General features: G+C 36.5%; 3 protein-coding genes across 4 annotated transcripts in view; 2 read left to right on the top strand and 1 right to left on the bottom strand.

Moving 5' to 3' along the window:
- The first annotated feature begins 3,842 nt into the window (after positions 1-3,842).
- Mocs1 (Molybdenum cofactor synthesis 1) lies at positions 3,843-6,611 on the top strand. 2 transcript variants are annotated; one of them, XM_011495973.1, is made up of 7 exons: positions 3,843-3,923; positions 4,004-4,121; positions 4,198-4,365; positions 4,462-4,688; positions 4,759-4,983; positions 5,318-5,552; positions 5,912-6,611. In XM_011495973.1, the coding sequence occupies exons 1-7, from the start codon at positions 3,843-3,845 to the stop codon at positions 6,514-6,516; spliced, it is 1,659 nt and encodes a 552-aa protein (XP_011494275.1). In that variant the 3' UTR covers positions 6,517-6,611. The 2 variants fall into 2 exon arrangements, with proteins under 2 accessions (XP_011494275.1, XP_011494276.1); XM_011495974.1 differs by lacking the exon at positions 3,843-3,923 and having other exon boundaries at positions 4,048-4,121; positions 5,318-5,444.
- A 65-nt stretch (positions 6,612-6,676) lies between these two features.
- Positions 6,677-11,639, bottom strand: INTS7 (Integrator complex subunit 7). The gene is made up of 11 exons (XM_011495972.1): positions 11,481-11,639; positions 11,068-11,387; positions 10,753-10,977; positions 10,412-10,661; positions 10,171-10,244; positions 9,785-9,930; positions 9,051-9,656; positions 8,650-8,932; positions 8,457-8,560; positions 7,461-7,977; positions 6,677-6,993 (listed from the first exon to the last, which is right to left on the bottom strand). The coding sequence occupies exons 1-11, from the start codon at positions 11,569-11,571 to the stop codon at positions 6,715-6,717; spliced, it is 2,895 nt and encodes a 964-aa protein (XP_011494274.1). The 5' UTR covers positions 11,572-11,639; the 3' UTR covers positions 6,677-6,714.
- A 434-nt stretch (positions 11,640-12,073) lies between these two features.
- Positions 12,074-23,082, top strand: part of tgo (Aryl hydrocarbon receptor nuclear translocator homolog tgo) — a 16,588-nt gene continuing 5,579 nt past the window's right edge. Inside the window, 4 exon segments of the mRNA XM_011495970.1 lie at positions 12,074-12,373; positions 12,628-12,676; positions 20,614-20,694; positions 21,540-21,700. Coding sequence (XP_011494272.1) covers positions 12,334-12,373; positions 12,628-12,676; positions 20,614-20,694; positions 21,540-21,700 — 331 coding nt within the window. The 5' untranslated portion in view covers positions 12,074-12,333.

Below are 23,082 nucleotides of genomic sequence, written 5' to 3'. Positions count from 1 at the left end.
AAAAAAAAAAGATTCTCGAATCTGATTTGGATTTATTTCTTCAACACAGGCTACATTTAACTGGAGGTGGTTATCGTAGTATTGAATCATTGGAGGCAACAAACTGCACATACAAATGCTTACGGGTTCAGGCATCAATTTTATAAAAGGTCCTGAATTTCCAAGAGCGCATTTTCGTCGAATGATGTGATAATATTTCAAACGTATAATAAAAAAATCGAAGAAATACTATTTTAAATTTTATTATTGTTTATTTTGTTGTATTTTATAATGTTTCATATCCCATTATTATTGCCATAGTGTCTATTTATTAAAATTAATTGTTTTCTAAAAAATTTATGAACAAGGACAAAAAAGTACTCTCTCATTTATTTAAAAGCGTTGAAAATTACTACCCCCCCCCCCTCTTTTTTTTGCTTGTTATATTAATAATAAAATATTTGTATGCCGTTAAGTTACATTATTCGTTGCATTATTATTTCATACCATAATAACATTATTATTTTTAGCTGTAAGAATTTTTTTTTTTTTATATATCGTAGCATGGTGAAAGTGAATCGTTCATTCCTCCGTAGACGGCTCATTGTATGCTAATGATTAGCCAACATTCAGAGACAGAAACATCTTTAAAAAAAAAAAAAAAAAAAAGAGCCAAGCAAAGAAAACAGTTAGAACGGAAACATAAGATAAGCGACCAAGTAGCGAGTCGCTTTTAACTTGTGTAAATAACAAAATGATTATCTGCGATCTTTAAAATTAAATGCTCTCGATACATATAAAAACTTTTTGATATATTTACTTGAGTCTGTCATACTTGGCGCCCGCAGGCTCTTAATTCAGTAAAATACTAAAATTAAGAATAAACAACATCAAATGTGTATTTATAATTTTTATATTCAAAGTTAAATTACAAAAATAGAATTTTATTTTAAACCAGTTGGACTGCCATTTATCAATTAACCTTTATAACTAATAAATAAGTTTAATTTTTACGTTCTTTATATGCCCGACAGAGTAAATTTTATAACAATTCAAGTTTGTCGAATTTACCGATATTACATTTGGCTTAAATCTTAATAAAACGGCCGTTCGGTTCGCCCTTTCAATCTGCTGATGTTTATTCTTCTTTCAAAACCTTCTTATCGCAGTGTTATGTCTGATTTTGATAAGTTAGTTATCTTAAGCCAGTCTTATATTTCAGTATTATAAATTGCGTAATGATTGCCCTTAAATGCAATATCGTCGATATATGTTTCAAAATATACTCTGTACAACTCTCTATATATACAATTGTTAGCATTTAAACATAATCGCAGAAACTATACAAAAATTTGCTATTTTTAATCAAATTTTTAATAAAAAATATTGTACATACAAAATACCACCGAATGAATTCTATTATCGAGCATTAATATATCGTGTATTATCTCTACAAAGCCAGTAAAATTTTTAATGAACTGTAGGTATTGTTATTACAACTTTCATTAGCTTTCAAACATAAATTCTAATATCCACGGTGAATGTATCAACTTCACCAAATCAATATTGATAAATAATTACGAATAATTTTCGGATAAACAGGTAATTTACAGTTTCTTTAAGCCTCCTCTTATAAAATTTATCGACGATATACGTGCAAGAAAAAAATAGTTGCTTATTTAAATGTTTATAAAGACGCAAATTTGGTTAATTCGTTCGATTACTTTATTCGCATTCGAATTTATATTTGCAGATATTTTAGTAGTTTCGGATTATCGTATCAACTGGTTAATTATTATCTTATTAATGCCTCCCGAATGACCCATTATTCAATTTTGTCTAAAATCAATTACCTTTGAGCAACGTGCAGTTTTTTCCATTAATATCGAATGCCGAAAAGTGCCTGGACTTCCATAATAATCATTAAAAAAAAAAGAAAATAACATTATAAGCTTTAAGATAATCAAAAATAAAAGTATATATATGATAAATAATCATCCTTTTCATTTTGAAATAATTTGTATAATTGTTAACTATTTACTTTGGAGATTATAAACGAAGTTTTATTTTTAATATTTTTTTAGTGCTCAAGATTCAAGCATTTTTCAAGACATTTGGCTCTATAAGCCTTCCAGTTCTCGAATTCTTCGACCTTTCAAAGCTTCACTTTCCCGGAATTCTCGAAACTTCTAAAGCTTTATTCTCGCATGTCCTGGAATGTTTATCTGGCTTCTGCATAGCAACATCTATCCATTATTACGAGCTAACTAAGCTGCCGCGTGGATATTTAAAACAAGTACGCGTCGAAGCTCTCTCTTTCTCTATCTCTGTCTCTCTCTCTCTCTCTCTCTCTCTCTCTCTCTCTCTCTCTCTCTCTCTCTCGCCCTATCTCTTAACAGGACCGCCCCGGAAGGAACACGCGTTCAATTTCGTATTCGCATTCAACTAGATAACCGGCAGGAGGGAAAAGGTGTTGGAAGAATAAATCACTGGCGTTGTGATACCGTATAATTCAGTACGAGAACTATTCAAGCGAGATGGTAGTAACCTCGAGAACACAACTAAGGACTTATAAGTTCCAGAGTTCACAATGCGGTAAAAATAATAATATATAAAGGTAAACTTTTAGCGAGTATTCGCTTCCACGAGTCAGTGCATGCAAACCCCATTCAACGTCACAACAAAGTATCCAGCCATTTCTTCACACTTCCACACCACATAACGTCAAGGAGGAGACCAGCAATCAGGTCACCACCACGTAGTGCTACACTAAGAGGTGTCCAGAGATTAACGACCTCCTACCTCTACCAAGCAGTGCATGCTGACATTACGTGGCAACCATCAAGGAGCTGCAAGATTTCAACGATTCTCATCATCAACATAGAATCATGATAGTGCAGTTGAATTCTCAACAGTTAACAAATAAATAATATTTATAATATTTAATTTAATAATTTAAATAAATAGTATTATTTTTCCATATTGTAATAAGATTAATATCAAAGCATATTTGTAATATTTATAAAGATGAAAAATCATTACTGATTTCAACGATCCCAAACGAAGATAATTTAGCAGATGAGCGATTAAAAGCTCTAAATTTTGTCAAATAAAATTGAAATAATATTTTCTATTTTTATTGATTAAATAGAATATTGAATAATAAAATATTCGTTCCTTTACAAAATACATGCATATTTCATATTATAGCTGAATTTATTCCCCCTTTTTTTTTTTTGTTTTTTCTTCTTCTTTTTTTTATTAAGCAAACGTAATTCATACAGTCAATGTAAATGCAAAAATATACTTGCTGTATTTTGCATTCAAATAATATTTATGAACGATTCAAAGAATAAAAGATATTTTAAACCTATTTATACCTAGAGTCGCTTAATTTTTTGCCATTAGGATTAATATGCAAGGAGATTGTGAAGTTGAAAATGTGTACTTAAATCATTTTCTGGTAAAAAATGAAAAATATCTAGAGCAGGATTGCCAAACGCAAAAAAAAAATAAGAAATCTTATATGAAAGTCTGGGGGGAATTTACCGTAAAAGTACTTTTTTAGGATAAAATGTGACAATAATATATATATGTTTATATTTATTTGTGTATATACATAGTATATACGATTTTACACAATAAGTAAATATCTATTTATTATTTTTAATGTTTATGCATGTATATTGTAAGCCTATTAAACTATTATGACATAATATTTTTATCTTATTATTATGATTATTTTGTAATAATATTTTAACAATAACGCGATAGTGTACTTAAGTTGTACTTAATTGCAGTGTATGGTTAACAAAAATTTGTTTTTACCTTATCGATTTTGTATGTTATAAGCTATTTAAATTATGTTGAGGAATCTTAATAAAATATACATTCTATTCTGTGAATATTCAACAAGTAAATTTCCATCAAAATCTTCGACAAAAGTATTTTATTTAATAGTAATCTTATTATTTAACATGTTTATATTGCTTATACAAATATTTATCCTTTCCTTCTTTCGTAGTTAGAAAGTCTGAGGAAAAGATTAAATCAAGATGTTAAGACATCCATACTCACCGACTCGTTTGGTCGTTGTCATACGTATCTTAGAATATCTTTGACAGAACGATGTAACTTAAGATGTATGTTAAATCATTATATTAATAATACTCATCGTTAAAATTTTATTCTTTCCTTATCAATTTTCAAAATCTTTAGGTACATATTGTATGCCCGCTAATGGAGTTACACTCACAAAAAAAGAGAATATTTTAAGCACCGATGAGATTATTAAGTTGGCTGATCTTTTCATTAAAGAAGGCATTACAAAAATTCGTCTAACTGGAGGAGAACCAACAGTGAGAAAAGATATTATCGATATTGTAGGTAATGACGATCTTATATTTGTATTATTATTTGGGTTAGTTTTCCTAAAGTAAAAATTCAATGATCAATTGTATTTTTATTATCATAATTATTTAGCACAACTCAAAAGTCTTAAGGGATTAGAAACTCTTGCCATGACAACAAATGGCATTGCATTAACTCGAAAATTACCAGCGCTTCAGAAAGCGGGTTTAGATTTATTGAATATCTCTCTGGATACTCTAAACCATAAACGTTTTGAGAAATTTACGCTTCGACGTGGCTGGGATAATGTGATGGCTTCTATCGATTTAGCAATTCAATTGGGATATAGTCCAGTGAAAGTAATAATTACACTTTACCTTAACCAGTACTAAGATCTTAATAAAATAAATAATTAATTTTATTCCTTAGATCAATACAGTTGTAATGAAAAATTTCAATGACGACGAGCTATTAGATTTTGTAGAACTAACGAAACATAAAAACATTGATGTTAGATTTATTGAATATATGCCTTTTTCAGGCAATGAATGGAATACTAAGAAAATGATATCATTTTCCGAGATGAAACAAATTATAAGAAAAAAATTTCCTGAATTTCAAAAACTTCCCAATAAACTGAACGACACATCCAAGGTACATGTTTTGCTTTTGTTATAATTGTAAATTATGATGAGAGTTTAAATTGCGAAATTAATAAAAATAATTATAATTTTATTATATTTAAAAATTTTTAATACAAAATTCACTTTCTTATGCAAAAAAGTAAGTAAATTATAGACTGTGAAAATTAAATGAGATATTTAAATTCTTATTGTTGTTTAAATTAGCAATTGAAAATTTTATAATATTTGTCATTTTAACGTTTATTTTTATTTTCATTCCTAAATTTGCCTATACATATATTGTAGGTAACTTTTAAAAACATACTCAAACTCATTTATTTCCATATATTATTCTTAATTTCAAGGCTTATCGTATTCCTGGATTCGTAGGTCAAGTAGGATTTATTACTTCTATGAGCGAACAGTTCTGTGATTCTTGTAATCGTTTGAGAATTACAGCCGATGGAAGCCTGAAAGTATGTCTTTTTGAAGGTAAGGGGGAAATTTCATTACGAGATGCCTTAAGAAGCGGTGCTTCTACAGAGGAAATGAGGACATTAATACATAGAGCAATATTTAAAAAGAAAAAACAACACGCAGGTATAAAAATAACTATAATGAATACTTTTGCTTACCAATAGCATATCGTGTAATAAAACTAAAATTATTAATTTACCTTAGCTTCGAAGCCAGATCTATTATTCTTTTGCTTAATGTTACAGGAATGCTCAATCTTAGTCAAATGGAAAATCGACCTATGATATTGATTGGTGGTTAATAATTGTTGAGAAATTTTATTTTTATTCACGATATTCGTTAGATACTTTTATTTCGTCTCGGTACGCTCAAAGTATATCAATGTTTTCAAATGCCTTTAGATATAGTACTATTGCATCTACTATTTCCACCATCGAACAACTTAAATGTATTAAGGATTATTTCTCTTGTTCCAATTTCAGTTAGAAGATGTGAGAAAAATGTTATTGTACCTGCAAAGCTAGCATATCGTAATGGAATTTCATTGAATTCGTTAATCAATCTGGCTCTTTCAACTCACTGGAGTAAGCAAGATTATAGATTATATTCATCACTGACACACGTAGATAATAATGGTAAAGCAGCGATGATCGATGTAGGATCAAAGAATCCTAGAAGTCGTATTGCCACTGCCAGGGGATACGTTCATATTGGACCAGTACTTACTAAATTAATCATGGAGAACAATGTACGGAAAGGTGATGTGTTAACGATAGCTCAGTTAGCTGGAATAATGGCCGCCAAAAGAACATCGGAATTAATACCGCTCTGTCATCCATTGATGATAAATTGCGTGAGAGTAGATTTGAAGGTGAACGAGGCTTTGAAAAGAGTTGAAATATTGGCTGAAGTGAATTGCGATGGGAAAACTGGCGTTGAAATGGAAGCACTAATGGCTGTGAGCGTTGCAGCTCTAACCGTGTATGACATGTGCAAATCAGCAGTGCCTTCGGATACAATGCATATATCGGGTGTAGAATTAGTCTCAAAGGTGGGGGGTTCCAGGGGCGATTTTCATCGCCAATGACATTATAAATACCAACAAGGCATTTGACAATACTTATATACCTATTTTGAATGAAGATTTAGAATAAATTTTAATTATATACAACAAACATAATAATACAGATTAATGAAAAGTATTTTATAGAATAAATATACAATTTTGTTATGTATTACCATTTATAAGTAAATGAAATAAAGAAATTGTTTACATAAGTAAGGGCTATGTCAATTTCTTCCTTGAAGGTTCTTCGTGTACTCTCACTTGCATAACCGAACGTGGCCCACATCTCCAAATATTTCCACTTTCATCCAATATATTTGCACTGGCTGTTACTTGATATTGGCCACCTCCGCCACTGCTACCACTACTACTACAACTACTTACGCTGCTTCCGCAAACGCTATTGTTACTTTGCGAGCCCAGTGAGAGTAAAAATTCACAAGTGAAAAAGTCACGATGTGGAACGACAATTTGTTCGAGCTCACTAGTATTGGTATCCTGTGGGAGATAATTATCCATATTAGTCAAATTTCTAATCAATTTTTTGATTACCGACTAATCTTGCATTATATTTAATAATCATTAAATGTAATGGCAAATTTTTTAATCTTATCAAGTTCAATTAACTTTAATAAGCGTCGACTCAAAGGCAGTCAGTTTAGTTTATATTTATGTGATTACGCTAGACGGCAAGCGAATAAAACATATTGCCCGTCCATTGCAAAAATTGTACCAACATTATCCACCTTAATGAAACGTGCACATCGAAGGTATGCAAAAACTTAAAACAATCCTTAAATCGAGTACACTCGGTAAATTATTTCTCAAAAGTGAGCGCGGGTGGACGTTCCGAGTCGTGGGTGAAATTTTGTACAATCCATATTAAAGTTTCGAATAACAATGATAACAATGATAACAATGATTGGCCATCTCCCCCAGAGGTCCATCGACTCTCGAAACCTCACCTTTTTCTCTGAACTGGCTTTGGATGGGGGTGTGGTGGAGATGGTGATGCATATAGCGGCAACGGACCGGAAGAGTGAAGCCCGCTTGCCGTGGGTGAGGACACCCTCGACTTTGAGCGCGAGCTGACTACCCTGGGGTACGGAGACGGGCTCCCCGAGGACCCGTGGCTGCGGCAGCACCGACAGATTCACGCTCGTCTCTTGGAGCGTTTGGAAAAAGTAACGCGGCACCGGGAGACGCAATTTGCTCGAAGCCAGGAGCGTGAGCTGGGATATGAGATTGCCGACCCGTAGATGACTGATACCACTCGTCTTTCTGCTCGACGTCTCGTTGTCGGCGTCTCCAGCCGGCGCTAAAGCCTGAATCTGTATGCAGCACTTGGCCAGCTGCTGCATCTCCACGGTATCGCCGAAGCCAAAGGCCGCCACATCGGAGGAGGGGAAACTCGTGGCGACCGGGGGCCCACCGCAGACGCGCTGCACACTATGGGCCATCAGCAGACACAGCTCTTGAAGACTAATCGTTTATTTTTGTTAAGGAATTAAGGAATTTGCGTCATTTTGACAAGGAGCAGCCGCTCGTTTCTCGTTTCTCTTTCTCTCTCTCTCTCTCTCTCTCTCTCTCTCTCTCTCTCTCTCTCTCTCTATATATATATATATTTATTTATTTATTTATTTATTTATTTACTTTTCTCTCTAATTTTGCCACGTTCGAAAAGTTAGCTTCGCTTTATGCCAAACATCATTAATCGATCTTACACGTTGCAACGAGTTGCGCGCTAGATCACGAGCAATTGAATTGAATTGAATTGAATTGAACTGACGATTAATTTTGGACTTTACGTCGACTTTAAGGAAATAAATTTTCGTGCAACTGCGAGGCTTGATTTTCTTTTATTTTGCGGGGAAGCTTCATTTAATGGGCCGTGTGTATTTAAGGTAAAAGACAAACAAAATTTTCGCTCTTCATAATAACCAAAATGATAAAAAGGATACGCTTTTATGTTATTTAAAGAGCCAGAGTCAGCGTCAAATGCCGACTGATACAATTTTTGATAATTCTCAGCACACGTCCGTAACTCGAGCACGGACTTCCGTAGCTAAAAAAAAAAAAAAAGAAAGAAGCAAAATAACGACAATGTATAAGGTTGCAATTAAAATATACAAGCTCTGGGAGGTTATTGCCTACCTGACTCGTTACGCGTCCGTATCTTTGTAATTCATCTTTAGCTGTATGAGCTTCGTGAGCGGCGATTGCATAAGGCGGTGCTGTGCACAATGATCTGCACGAATGTAACAGTTGCACCAGCGCTTGGAGAAATTCGCATCGCAGCTTGGAATAGTCAGAAGCGAATTGTAAATTGCGTATGGGTGTGCTCGCGGCCTTGAACGAGGCACAGGCACTTGCATATCTCGATATGGCTCCGTTTAACTTTTTAACTGTATTATTACTATCAACCTCAACGTCATCTCTTAAAAAAAAAAGAAAGGGGAAAAAAATATATACATATATAGAATAAGCAATGTTAGACTTATCGATAGTTGCACTCTTTTTGTAATTAGAGTGAAATGAAATTGTCGTTTACTAACAATAAATAGCTCTCTGCGCTTGTCATTAATTCTAGACCTAATAACCAGAAATGAAGCTGTTCGGAAGCCACGGCTTCTTTTAGAATTTTGAATAAATGTGTGGCGATTTTGTGATGCCCATATCTTGTTGCTCCACGTGCAATCCTATATCTATTCCAACTGTCAATGGACTTTATCACCGAGTCAATTGCATCTAGGCATTCGGCATTCCATTCGTAACCACCAGCTACCATTTGAAAAAGTAATGTACATAGCATTACTTTCGTATGAGTATGCGGTGTTTTTTTTAGTTTTACCAGAATATCAGGAAGAAGAGGAAGCAAAATATTCTCTCCTAAACTTCCGATTGCACCCAAAGCTTCGCAAAGTACAACGGCTTGATGATCATTTTTTTTATTATTGGTATTTGTGTTGACAAGAGTAGAGCCAATTGCGTCAACAAAAATACTACAATGATTATGTTGCACTTGACAGATTTTTACGCTCAGCTGAAGGCATACTTTTAATTGATATAAATATTTGTCATCCAGGGCCAAAAGCATTATCAATGATTCTAAACAGGAGACCACATCTTGTATACCATTGACCGGCAGACCTTCTTCGTAGCTAAAATAAAGAAAAATAAAAAAACACCAATTGATTCATTAATAAACCCGTTTAACCTTATCCTTTAAAATTAAACAAACATTTATATTATTTACGATGTATAATAAACAAGCATCTATATTATTTACCAATAGCAAGTTATCCTAGCTAAAATTGTAACAGCTTTAACAGCAACGATTGGATTTGGAGAATAACAAGCTTTCGAACACAAGGCTATTAGGGGATTCCCTTCTTCCATATTGGCATCGCAAGTTACCGGACTTTCACTTAACACCTTATTTTTCGTAAATAAAATACAAAATAAATATAAATTCCTTTAACGAGAAGATAAAGTGTTATAAAGAAAAATATACATTGTCTTTAATCGGTTGGTTTAATCTAACGATGGCAATGTCATTTTTTACAAAATACAAGCACGCATTGTTAGTTATAAAAACATCATCGAAACATTATGTATTTGTTAAAAAAATAGATGTAATTTAATATTCAAATAAGTATAATAAATTATAAATACCTCGATGACATTTAAAGAACGAATAAGTAGATTGATATTTCTTGCACCGTCTTGTAGAAGAGTCGTGGTACTATCTAAATAGCAAATCCATAGAGACAATCAAAAATATATTAGACAAATGGTCATCGCCTAATAATATTCGTATGACTTTAATCTCAAATACGAAACGTAAGAGTATACGTATTTATGATCTAACCAATTTATAAACGCAACAAATTATAAAAAAAGATATTGATATTACCAATGAGCTGAGCCAATGCTCCCTGCGGCCAAAGATGTGCTCCTTTCTTGGCTAAAGAGTGAAGAAGTTGTAAGGCATGTGTTTTTATCGAAGATCTAGGATCTTCGAGTAAATATTGCAAAAGTAGCGTGACTTGCGCTGGTACGTTGATCAATGTAGCTGAGGCTAAAGTTGTCGATGCACTTAACGTTACTCGTACAAATTCTGCGGCAGGATAACTTTCAAGTAGCTCCATGCATAATTCGTTTGCCTGTAATAAATCATATTTTCAATTTGTCGACGTAATAAGAATAAGTTCAATTATTGTAAAACTATATAAAATAATACAACGTTCTTTGTACCATCGAGGCAGTCGAAATGTCATGATGCATATATTGTAAAATAGGTATGAGCTGTAATTTCATGGTTGCTGGGGTGGCCTGACCTCTTATCATGTCGGAAATTTTGGTGCACATAAAAATTGCAAATAACTTTGATTGAGCCGCGAACATTTGGGCCGCATAAATTGCTGCTTCGACTTGAACTAAATCGTGGCAATCCAATGATCTTCTAATACTATGGTGAACCTAGAACGTCGAAACCGATTTAAAACATTAAACGTTAATCGAGCAAATTCATAGAAATTGGGGATAGAAACGAATAAATTTGTATAATACATGTTTCCTTTCTGGTATAATTCTGGCGACGCTACCCAAGGTCCTTAAAGTTAATGCTTTGGCAACCGGATCATTAGAATGCATTACACTATAAATTCTTCTAACAAATTCATCGACGTTTAAAATTTTATCCAAATGCTTTTCGCTTTGCTGGCAAACACGAAGAACCCATACTCTCAAAAAATTGCTGCCTACGCGAAAAACATCTGCCAATTTTAAGAGGGACGAGTTGATTAAAATAGGAAAAGGATATTTTTCGAAAAGTTTTGGATATCGAACAATAGCCTCGCATTGTTCTCCTATTTTAGCTGACCGTAGTCCTAGAAATAACAAATATTAATTAATAGCTAATTAATTCTGTCCGCACTGCAATATAATAGTTTAAAAATAAAATGTTAATTAAGTAATGAAACCTTTGTCAAGTTCAATAAGAGCTGTATTTGGATCTTGTTCTGATTCTCCTATCGATGAATCGTTAAAGGCGTTCATTCTCATATTAATCATATCAACAATAAATTGAAACTATGACTATTTTCTTCTAAATTTAATGATTATCATTCTACATTGTTTTACAAAATACTCATCCGTACAAAAATATTAATACAATAATATCCACGTATAATAATGATGTGATATTCATATTTCAAGGCCAGTACACAATGTAAATATTAACATTGGTTCCTTCTGCGTTCTGTCCAAAGTTTTATCTCTTAATCAATCAAATAAGACTATCGGCCTGCCTCCTCGGCTGTATCGGTAGATAATAATTTTCGATAACGGAAGAGCAAAATATCGATTGAAAATAAAATGCATAGGGCCGGCTGGAGCATCGACTACGAGACTACGAAAAAGCTACTCACTTGCATTATATATATATATATATATATATATATATATATAATTATAAATTGAAATTGAATCGCGGAGCAATGGAGTAGTAAGGCGTCATCTACGCCTCGGTTGGTAATGCAGGGTCGTGAGTGACGACGATTCGGCAGCGAACGCCGAAAGCTAAAATCCAGAGAGAGCAAAGTCGCTTCTGTCTCACTTGTAAATGCCCCAAGTTTATAACACCAAGCAAGAAAAATAAAAGACAGAAAACTTCAAAATGGCGAATCTAGCGAGTGTGAGTGGTGTGTAACAACAGTCATTCTTACATTGCCCTTACTCCGACAAGCGTAACACTGCGTCCACATACATATTGATACCATTACTTCGGTAATATTGAGACAAATTGAGAAGCTGCATTCACAATATTCAAGCTGAATGTTCATCCAAATGTCTGCGATCGCCCATTCTATGCCAGGTATATTGTGACGCGACTCTGTTGTATACAACCAAAGATAACGTCAACTTTACTGTAGCCAGCGTTTATTTACCTATTTGTTTATCACTTGTTTTATGCAATTTTTCTTCTACAATTATTTACTTTTGCCTGGTCAGTCGGAATATTGCGCAAGGCAAATTGTTAAATATGACTCTAAGTTAACGTTTTTGAGCACCGAGTAAAGTATGATAATGAATGCCAATGTTGATTAAATGAAAATATAATTCTTTTAGGTAGTAATCCAAGTAAATTGTCGCAGAATCGGAACGCTGAAAGTATTGGGTAAGTATATTTATAAATAATTTACATAATCTTGGTAGATTTAACCAATCGTGCTAGAAATATTGTAAATTAGTCAATCGTAGTCACGAATATTTTATACGTTGATTTAATAAGATCTTGACAATCTGCAATATAAAATTGATATATACCTTGAATGCTTAAGACTGATTAGCTAGCGAATCTATATATGTATTATTCAGAATTTGTGAATAACATATGATTTATTTTAATTATTCGTAACTGGTATCTATGGAATATATTTGATTTGAGAAATCTCCATTAACGAATAGGTTTTCCTTGTGTATCGTAGGTTAAAATTAAATAATTATATGTTGTTAAGTACAAGGAGAATATTCTCGAGTGAAGCGAGTCATTTATTAAGTAAAATATAATTTACAAAGATTTAAACATTTTACAAATTTTTAATAAAAATAATGTATAATCATGAGATGATTAAATTAAATATTATTTTTCATAAATTTATTTAAGTAAATTATTTCTTTCTACATATCTGGATAAAGTCGGTGTAGATTTGTTTATTAATGTATATAATAAAACAAAGATATTAAAATATAGCAGGATTAACTGTAAAATTAAAATGATGAAAAATATACTTTGGAACGATTGCACATGAATTTGATGTTTGTATACATAATTTAATGATTTGTGAATATTTCAATTATATATCTATATAAAAAATAATTTACGGATTAAATCATATAGTTAATACAAGTAACCATAAAATGTTGAGCTTTTGTAGACATTTTAGTATAGTAGACATTTTGAATTAAGTCTAGAATTAAAATGCTCAACTTTTTAAAATATTTTAATTATTAATACCGATTAAATGGAAACATGATAAGAAGATGTAAAATTATATATTCTAATATATGAATTACAAATAGTTAAATCTTAATAATATAATATAAATCTATGAATAGATTCATAATAATGTGAATTTAGCTTACACACACACACACACACACACACACACACACACACAAAAATGTTAAAACGATAAAAAAATAAATAATAAAATCTGACGAATTATCTATAAAACATATTGGCATTTTAGTTAAATTATTTATCTATATTACAAATTCTTTTAAAACGACTATATTTTTTATTCCCATGACATTTAGTAAGTAAAAGTATTACTAACAAAAGTGCACCATCGTGCAAAAAAAAGTTTCATTTCATTGTACTAAATTGAATTTAACTATATTAAATATAATTACTTCAATCAAATATCGAGTTAGTGAAATTTTTTATTATTAATTTATGTAAGTTATTGATAAATAAATTAAACGTGTCGATGAAATTTGTAAAACACTGTTACATAAATTTATAAGTATCTTAAATATGTATTTTAAAAATTTTAAGCAAACATTTTAAACATAATCGGTTTAAACAATTTTGGAATGTTGTTAGCAATCAACACCTTTAAATTTAAATTAAAAAATTTATTATAATTATAAGAATTTACATACAAGAATTCCTTAACTAGTAGATCATTTGGTATTTATAAATGATATATATATATATATATATATATATATATATATAGATTTGGACTGGTTTTAAAGTAATTAAATTATTCAATTAGATGTTATGATCTGTGAAATCGAATTATTTATCAAATCAATATTTCTAATAATTACTGTTTCGTAATTCATCTTCATATACGTCTGAAAGAATAGATACTTCAAAAATCCAAATTGATTTTTAAAACGAAAATGGCTAAATATATTATTAACATATGTATATTTCCTAAAAGCTTAATAAAATCTGAAATCTTTTTTATCGACCCTCGTTACGAGGCTGAAGATATTTAATTATTTTAAATATAGTGACACTGGACAAAATTTTTCCACGATCTTATTTTTAAGTTATTATTTCTTATTTTACACAGATTTGAAAAATCGCTTTGTGCGAAGCGTTCAATTTTCAATTAATTCATACGAAAATGTTGCGCAAAATTTAAACATAAATAAAGCGCACCGATAATATCCGACTTTCATTAAACAATGAAACCTCAAAAACAATTGTCTTCCACTTGTAATTTTACACCATTAGTGATTTTATATTAAAATTGAATATTATATTAAATTTTATTATATTCGAAGAAAATTTAGAGCGCGCACACACACCATATTCATAAGATCGTGGGAACAAAGTTTATCAAGATCTTTTGCTCGATCCCTAGATTTCCAATGATTTCGTGCTTAGAATTAATTTAAGTTACGAATTACAAAGTATTAAAAATAAGAAAGAGTAAGGCTTACATAGGCAAAAGATATTTACGCTCTTTCTTTGCCCTCGTTTTCCACGACACTTTACCGTCCTTCAATTACTTAATAGTTTTGCCCAAGAGTATATAGGATGCGCATATAAAGGCGCCATGCGTATTATAAACACCAATTAATGATAATTAGTTGCCTCTGTCGGGCTTAAAAGATTGCGAATTACTCAAGACGTCATAGTCGGATACGTGTAGAGAACCAATGGGCATGTGATTTCAATGGTAGAGGCGTTTAACTTCTAGGAGGCTGCGTGCTTAACACGAAAGGAACGAGTCCGGCGTGCAGATAAACGATTTTTGATGAACGCCCCGTACTTTGGAATCAAATGCATTGGGCCGCGATTACACCTTACCGGCGTAGATTTAAGTGCCCGAGGCTCATCGTTACCGCTCCCGTCCCAAGCATCGAGCTAAACACATTTACAACCCTCGAGCCGACTTTGGGAGCCCGAGCTTTCTGACGGTGATGGACACGGAGCTTGCGGCTCGGGCCCCGGCGCTTCGTCCGACTAGGTAGGAGGGAGTCACGTTCGGTCGTTCGGTCGTTTGGTCGGTCGGTCGGTCGGTCGGTCGCTCGCTCGCTCGCCAGCCACGGCTCTTCAGTCGTTCGCGGTAAGCGTGGGTGACGAGATACACAATACACACGGGGAGTGAGAGGGAAAGCGAGAGACCGAGAGGAGTGAGTGAATGAGTGAGTGAGAGTGAGTGGGTAAGTGAGAGTGAGTGAGTTGGAGAACGAGAGAGAGAGAGAGAGAGAGAGAGAGAGAGATACAGACAGATAGAGGGATAGAGCGCCGCGCGGTAGGAGCGCAAGGGGGCCAGGCAATGAGCGGAACCAGGTAGGATGTACGAGGCCAGCGGTGGCGGGCCCTATGAGGGGACCGGCTACGGGGAGCTTGGCCAGCAGCCTTACCAGCAGCCGCCGGGCCTCGTCGTCGGAACCCCGAGCCACCTCATGGCCTATCCAGCCGACCTCTCGCCCCATCACCACCACCACCAGGTGCATCAGTTGGCCCAGCCGGAGCCTCTCGGTTCCTCCAAGAGACGTAGGTAATGCGTGCGCGCCCGATTCATTTTCTCCTCTGCTTTAATCTCATTGCTCGTGCTACGCTTTTTACCTTTTCGTCTTTATCGCCGCGTGTGCCACGCGTCGGGACATCGGCGGCAGTTCGCTTAAAACCCCTCCCTCTCGCTCACTCCCGCTCGTTTGCGCGCTCTGTTTTCGTTAACGTTTTACACGCGGAAGTTTTTTCTTCTTTTTTTTTTCTTCTCTCTCTCTCTCTCTCTCTCTCACTCTCTCTCTCTCTCTCTCTGTGTGTTTTTTTCTTTTTTTCTTTTTTATTATATACGTGTCGAACGAGCACATTTCTGAACGAAAACATACTGATAACCGAGCTCGCGATTATTTTCGGCTGTTGCGCTTGTGTGCCAAATGAGCGCTCGCTTTTCAATACGCTCGCTAAACTTTCCCCTCTTTCCATATCAATACTCACAACTAAGCTCTACCCAAGCAAGCATCCTGTCGATGCTCATCATTCTCCCAATACTTATCACGCGCATTTCCATTCGTCGCAATTACAAAATTCCTCGCGCAAGCATTTCTTTGACAATAAAGGGGCAATAATTTAACATCATAAATCTTTCTACGTTTAACGAATAATCTTTCACCCATAGAAAACCTTATATATATATATATATATATATATATTTTTATAATTTTTCATTTGTGTACAATTTATTTAATTTTTTCAATTCTCTCTCTCTCTCGATAAATTTATTCATACATTCAGCCATTTAGCTGTATATTCATTTCCCTATTTGCCCCTCTATCTCTATTTTTATTATTCGTATTCAAAGAGAACTATAACTGTTTGTAGATAGATTTAGATAAATTTATTTTTAAAAACAACTACAAATATCTTACAACAAATAGCCATGTGCTTTCTTTTATTTTACAATATAATAGAATTTTATCGATCATTTTGTTAATTGCGAATGAATTTTAAGAGCGGCCAAACCAAAACAATTATCATTGTTATTTATAATAACATATAAAATAACAGAAAATCATTTGATTGATGAATCCAAACAACTTGCCGAAATCTTGAATTATTATCAAAGAGTATCGATTAACAAAAGAAAGAAAAAAAGCATCTAGAATATATTATAAATTCCACGAGACTTGATTTATGTGACTTTTTACCTTAAAATTTTTAATGAAATATTATTAGTCTTGCGTGTTATTAATCTGAAAAGAAAACGTAACGAAATATTAAAATTACTTTTGCTTGAAGATAATAGCGTATTAACGTGGATAAAATGCAGAAATTAACATTCATTACGAACGCTGACGTGTGCACAATAATTTACTTCAGACTGAGAAATTAGAATGATTTACGACTGGCGCAATGCTAAATTACATTTTCGTATGTATCCTTTACAGAGCAATCGAAAGTATTTGGTAGAGGCACTATTCTGTCGCGAAAGTGGAGCGTCTCGCTAATCCTGTAAAAAAAAAAAAAAAACTATATATATTAATAATAACAATAAAAGGCGCATCGCCAGGTAGCAAAATATAAATAAATTCATGGAGGAGAAATTAATCGATGGCGGGCTGAAAAGCTAATGCAAAGTTGTAGATCTTCTGGTCGGACGGACGGCTCTGATTAACGAGCGACGCATTAAGGAAGTAACAACATGTGTTCTCAGATTGGGGGGGGGGTGGTGTGCAATAAGAAATACGCATCAGACGGTACGCGCCGTCCTTAAGCCCGCGAATCCACAATAACAATCTGAAAATACACGTCAGATTAATTTCGCATAATCGCTATCTGAAATCCCGTTAAGTCTCGCCGCGAAGATAAATTGCCGCTCGAAAGTAGCCGCGTGCGCGTTTGAAAATGCCGCTAACGCCAGCGTCTCACGCACTCCCACTCTCGAATCTCTACATTCGGCAAAATGTGTCGTGGCTCTTCTACGGCTTTCCTGACCGCATGAACCTTTGTGACGCGGAGCGACTCGTCCGTGATAACGCGAGATCACCCCTTGGACAAACAATATTTCTTTTTACACTGAAAATTTTCACTTTTGCCGGAAGCGATCTACGAGCTTACATCATAGCGATTTATCAACGATTTTCGGCATTCGATCTGCCCGAATAAACATTGAAAAATCCAAATATTACCGACACCTAGGATTTAATAAATATCGGCATATTTTAAACGAACGAAATACAAATACTTTGTACAATAGCAACGTCAATGAGAATAATAATAATAAGAATAAAATAAATGATCGTAATAAGTTGATTCATTTCATTAATTTGCCCTTATTCCAGCCATAATGGCCGGTTTAAGAATCGGGAGGATACGTTTTGGCGGTTCGCGCTATACAGAATCCTCGCCGACATGAACGATCCAAGCTACTGGACAAATAATGACTGACGGGTGTGAGAAATTATAAGCCTTTATAAGGATGCTTGGAGCGAGGGAGAAACAATTGTCCCGTAATATAAAGCGAGTCACTCGACTCGCTCTGGAACATCGAAATGATATTAAGTGCGCGCGATAAGTCGAAGGAGTCTCGCTGTAATCGTCGCCCGGTTAACTTCCCGTACGATTTACCGATAATCGTAGCATCATTTTTCTTCTCACGAATGTTTAATTCGACGACAACTCCTCGTCGCGTCATCATCATACATCGGCATTAATTCCTCGGCGATGTGAGATTTGGCAATACCCTCTTGCCATCCGTCAATATTGAAAAAGTCAAGTTTGTAAATATGGTGAAAAATCCTGTCGAAACGTCGCTGCCGTCGACAGCGAATTATCGCTACTGTCGGGAAGGTTCGCTCATTCATTGCTTTTCCTTCTAATTACGGAGAACCCAAAGTGACTCTCCTGGATTCTCCTTCCGGGACGAATAATGCCTACGTTAAATTACACCTTCGTTACCACTAACATTATTTATGGCCAATAATTATGCCGAATAATTTGTAATGAAGGAAATATCGTCGACAAGGCTAGAAGATGCGCGTTCGACATTAAAATCAACGTCGCTTTAATAGGAAGAAACACTATCATTAGGATTTTCCACTGATCTACGATCACTTTGTTAAAAAGCATCTATCTCCCGATTACCGTTTACGCGAGCTTTGCCAATTACAGACACTCTCACCAAGTGTTTTAATAAATGAGGATCTCGTGTATTAGCAGCAGCAACGAAAACAAAATCAAAGTGTTTTAACAAAATAATCAAAGTGGGTGCAATCGAGAGAGAAGTAGCGGACCGTGGATTGAAGGAGGAGGAGGTGGAGGAGGAGTTGGAGGTGGGGATCGTGGAGGAGGAGGTGGTGGGGGAGGAGGAGGAAGGGGGCCCAGTTCTTTTGAATCTGCGGAGAGGTGAAAGACCGCTTAATCCGCGGACTATCCGGTATTGATAAAACAACGAAAAACATCCGAGGAGCGTTCGGTCTGAGTGCGATTATACCCGGATGCGCTTAGTGCTAAGCCTTGTACATTACGCGCGAGTCCCCAGTACATTTCATACGTCGTAGTTATGTGCGACCACGTGTAACTAAGCGTCGCCCCCCTCCTCCCATACCCATTTGCAAATGATATTGTATATGTATTCGAGTTGCCGCAACGAGCAAAAAATTATCCGAAAGTCATAACGTATAATCAGTCTTTTGTACTTTGCTTCATAATGCAATGCAATGTAATGCAATGCAATGTAATGCAATGCAACCGCATTATTTGGCAAACACTGTTAACCTTACTTTTCTACCGCTCGTCTCGCTCACTACAGCATTAAGAATTGCATATTATATATTATATATATTGTGTATGTATGGATACATATACATACGCGCGCGCGCGGGCGCGCGCACGCACGCACGCACGCACACACACACACACACACACACATATATATATATATATATATATATATGTATTATGTACTCAAACGGATATATTATTTTCTTCGTTTTTCTCTTCAACTCAATTCGATGAGCATTCGATTGGCATAACGAAGTCATTGAATCTAATGCATTTGTGCGCAATGAAAATTTGCCCATAATATTAATTGGGAGCTATAATAATGATCAAATAGCATTACTTTTCTTAAAATGATGAAATCGGGTCAACTATCTTTCGTAGCTAAAATAAACGTTATTTATTCGTTGGTCCATTTTATAATCATAATGGGTCGAGCAAACGATTGTCAATTGTACTTTCGACATTCGCAATGTAATCTTAGATGCCGCGAAAAATTAGCGAGGGACTGTCGAAAAATGAAATCGCTGAACGAATATCAATGTCCGGTATTCACGGCACACGCTAAGAGAGACGAAACTTGGATCGATGATAGATCGGCTCGATACGACGATCTCAACAGGCATTGGCGCTACGCTTTCATTAGTATTCCGGGGAAACAAAGTCCAATAATACGCACATTTATGAACGGCGGAGCGAGCAATCGCATCGCTGCCAACATTGTTTTATCCGTCTCGCAAGGGCATCATGGTAAGGTGGAGCAAAGATCGCGTAACCGAAGCTCGCCCTCCCCCTTCCCTCGATGTCAACGTAACGCTAAGTTTAAAACTAACACGGTGATGTCCATTTGGCTGTTTCAGGTCCGATGAGGACGACCCGAGCTCGGGCAAGTACAGGAGAATGGACGACGACAACATGCAGGACAAGGAGCGCTTCGCCAGGTAGGCCGACCGGGGAAATCGGCCTCGGCCGAAGGACTCTGGGTCGTTGACGCTGTCCGCCATGTGCGCCACCGCCGCCCCACTCCCACAGACGCTCTCCTCTACCTGCCTTGTGTTCGCGCGCACCCACACCGACACCCACCCACGCAACACATACGTACATACACAAACGCGCGCGCGCGCATCCACACACACCTGCGGTGTGTCCGAGCGCTGGATTTTCAGCCGCGGCTCCTCTCAGCGTGGGAACGGCCTACCGAGACGAGACGCCGCGGGAGAGAGAGAGAGAGAGAGAGAGAGAGAGAGAGAGAGAGAGAGAGAGAGAGTGAGACTGGGCGGGATCAGTTATGGGGTTGTGGGGGAGAGTGCGGGAGGGAAGAGGATCGGAGGGAAAAAGGGACGCCGCGTACCTCCGGGCTAATTGAGCTTTCCCGTACTTTTTACCCTCGTTTCCGGCTGAAGGTCCAATCGATGGAGAGGGACATTTCGCGGAGGCAAACAAGCAATGGGACGTTACCCACCGGGACGTCGGGGCCATGAGAGGAACAGGATTCTATGCGCTCGTGACCGCGGGATCCCGATGAATTCGGCCGGCCGTGAACAAAGCCCTCCACAACCTCTGACCCCTCGCGGGTCAACAAACAAACGGACGCGCGCGCACTCGAGTACATACACGTCACGACCACCATCATCACATTACATCATAGCACATATATCGCATAGAGAGAGAGAGAGAGAGAGAGAGAGAGGGGGGGGAGGGAGAGAGAGAGAGGGAGAAGGAGAGAATTAACAAGAAGTTGAGGGACCGCTTTATACTTTCTGTTCTCGGGGGTTGGCAAATGCAGTCGGGAGAATCATTGCGAGATCGAGCGACGACGGAGGAACAAGATGACGGCCTACATCACGGAACTTTCAGACATGGTGCCGACGTGTTCGGCCCTTGCCCGCAAACCTGACAAACTCACCATCTTGCGCATGGCTGTCGCTCATATGAAGGCCCTCAGAGGTGAATCTCAGCTCCGGTTTAATTGATAATCCAATGGTGTGCTGCTGGTGCTGACTGGATTGAGTGACAGAGCGAGAGAGAGAGAGAGAGAGAGCGAGAGAGAAAGAGAGAGAGAGAGAGAGTGCGAGAGAGTCTCTATCTATCTGGCTGTATGTCTGTCTGTCTGTCTGTCTGTCTGTCTGTTTTGTGTGAGCGCGCGTGTGTGTGTGAAAGAGAGACTCGGAGAGTTCGGAAATGGATGACAAGAGCGGAATACAAAACGACACGCGCGCTTCCGGCGAAGGGCGCGGAGAAAGGAGGAGAGCTTGGAGATTGTTTATAGCCACTTGTTCTTGCCTTCTGACAAGAGCCCGTCCTCTGAATACGAATCGCCCCATAAACGACTTTTCTTTTTAATTCTTCTGTATACCTGCAGTCGACAACGGGCCCACGAGAGACACTCGGCAGCAGTGATTTTACGAGTCAATCTCATCCGCCCTGGGCCGCTCTTCTCCTTTCTCTCGAGCTTCCCCCGTCTTCCCGTGGGCTTTCGTCGTACGATGAAAATACGAGATTGTCGGTGGCGAGCAGCAGCAGCGAGCCTTCCTGGAATTTCTTGCATATCGGACCGACGAGATAATATCTACTCCCACTCGCTCGCCGGCAATCCTCGGGTTACTTGGTGATTCCGATCTTGTAGGCCGATATATGCGTTCGAGTCACAGCCTGTACACCCCTACTACTCCCTCCTCCCTCTCCCCCTCCCCCGCCTTTTTTCCCTTTCTCCTTTTTCCGTCCGCGCTCCTCATTTTCATTTCCACTGCCGCCGATCTTCGTGCACACACGGCGACGCGTAAGCACACAAAGCTCTCTTCGCTTCTCCGCTCGCCTCTGTCGTGCATTTATGCTTACGATTGTCGCGTCTGCCCGAGCTTTTCGAGTTCGTATTCATGCCAAAAATTACTCGATTTTTATATTTCTTTTTAACATTTTCTACGACCGCTTATACGTGCACGAGCGAAAGACAGTCTCGTCCGATAATTCATTTTAACGATTGTTTGCGCTCGTTGGTGCACCTTACAGTAGTGTACATGATTTTATCCCTATCGCTTCGGTGTTTACGACCTTAAAAAGTTAATAAATAATTTATATCAAAGAAACGACACGATTGAGAAGAAAGTCCAACCTATTGAATTCGATCGACCGACAGCATATTCGATTTTATTGCATTATATATTGAAAAGTAAATAGTTTACATTATTATAATTAGTCTCGAATTTGAGTGTGCTAAATAAAAATTGTCTGCATTTTCTTAAATTGTCCACCGATGGCAATTAGATAAAATTTCTAAGCGTTATCGTGCCGTTGTGGCTACGGGCGGGGGCGGAGGGGTGGGGAGGGGA

Source organism: Ceratosolen solmsi, unplaced genomic scaffold (assembly GCF_000503995.2).
Source record: "Ceratosolen solmsi marchali unplaced genomic scaffold, CerSol_1.0 scaffold11, whole genome shotgun sequence".
Lineage (NCBI taxonomy): Eukaryota > Metazoa > Arthropoda > Insecta > Hymenoptera > Agaonidae > Ceratosolen > Ceratosolen solmsi.
The sequence above is the reverse complement of the archived record's forward strand: the minus strand, read 5'-3'. Positions and strand labels throughout refer to the sequence as shown.

Bases quoted from the DNA above. Each gene is read 5' to 3' on its own strand.
- INTS7 (XM_011495972.1), bottom strand. From the start codon at position 11,571: ATGATTAATATGAGAATGAACGCCTTTAACGATTCATCGATAGGAGAA. The intron at 10,662-10,752 runs GTACAAAGAACG...GATTTATTACAG, and splicing joins ACATTTCGACTGCCTCGATG to GCAAACGAATTATGCATGGA. The intron at 10,245-10,411 runs GTAATATCAATA...TTTGCTATTTAG, and splicing joins AGCATTGGCTCAGCTCATTG to ATAGTACCACGACTCTTCTA.
- Mocs1 (XM_011495973.1), top strand. From the start codon at position 3,843: ATGTTGAGGAATCTTAATAAAATATACATTCTATTCTGTGAATATTCA. The intron at 4,122-4,197 runs GTATGTTAAATC...CAAAATCTTTAG, and splicing joins AGAACGATGTAACTTAAGAT to GTACATATTGTATGCCCGCT. The intron at 4,689-4,758 runs GTAATAATTACA...TTTATTCCTTAG, and splicing joins TGGGATATAGTCCAGTGAAA to ATCAATACAGTTGTAATGAA.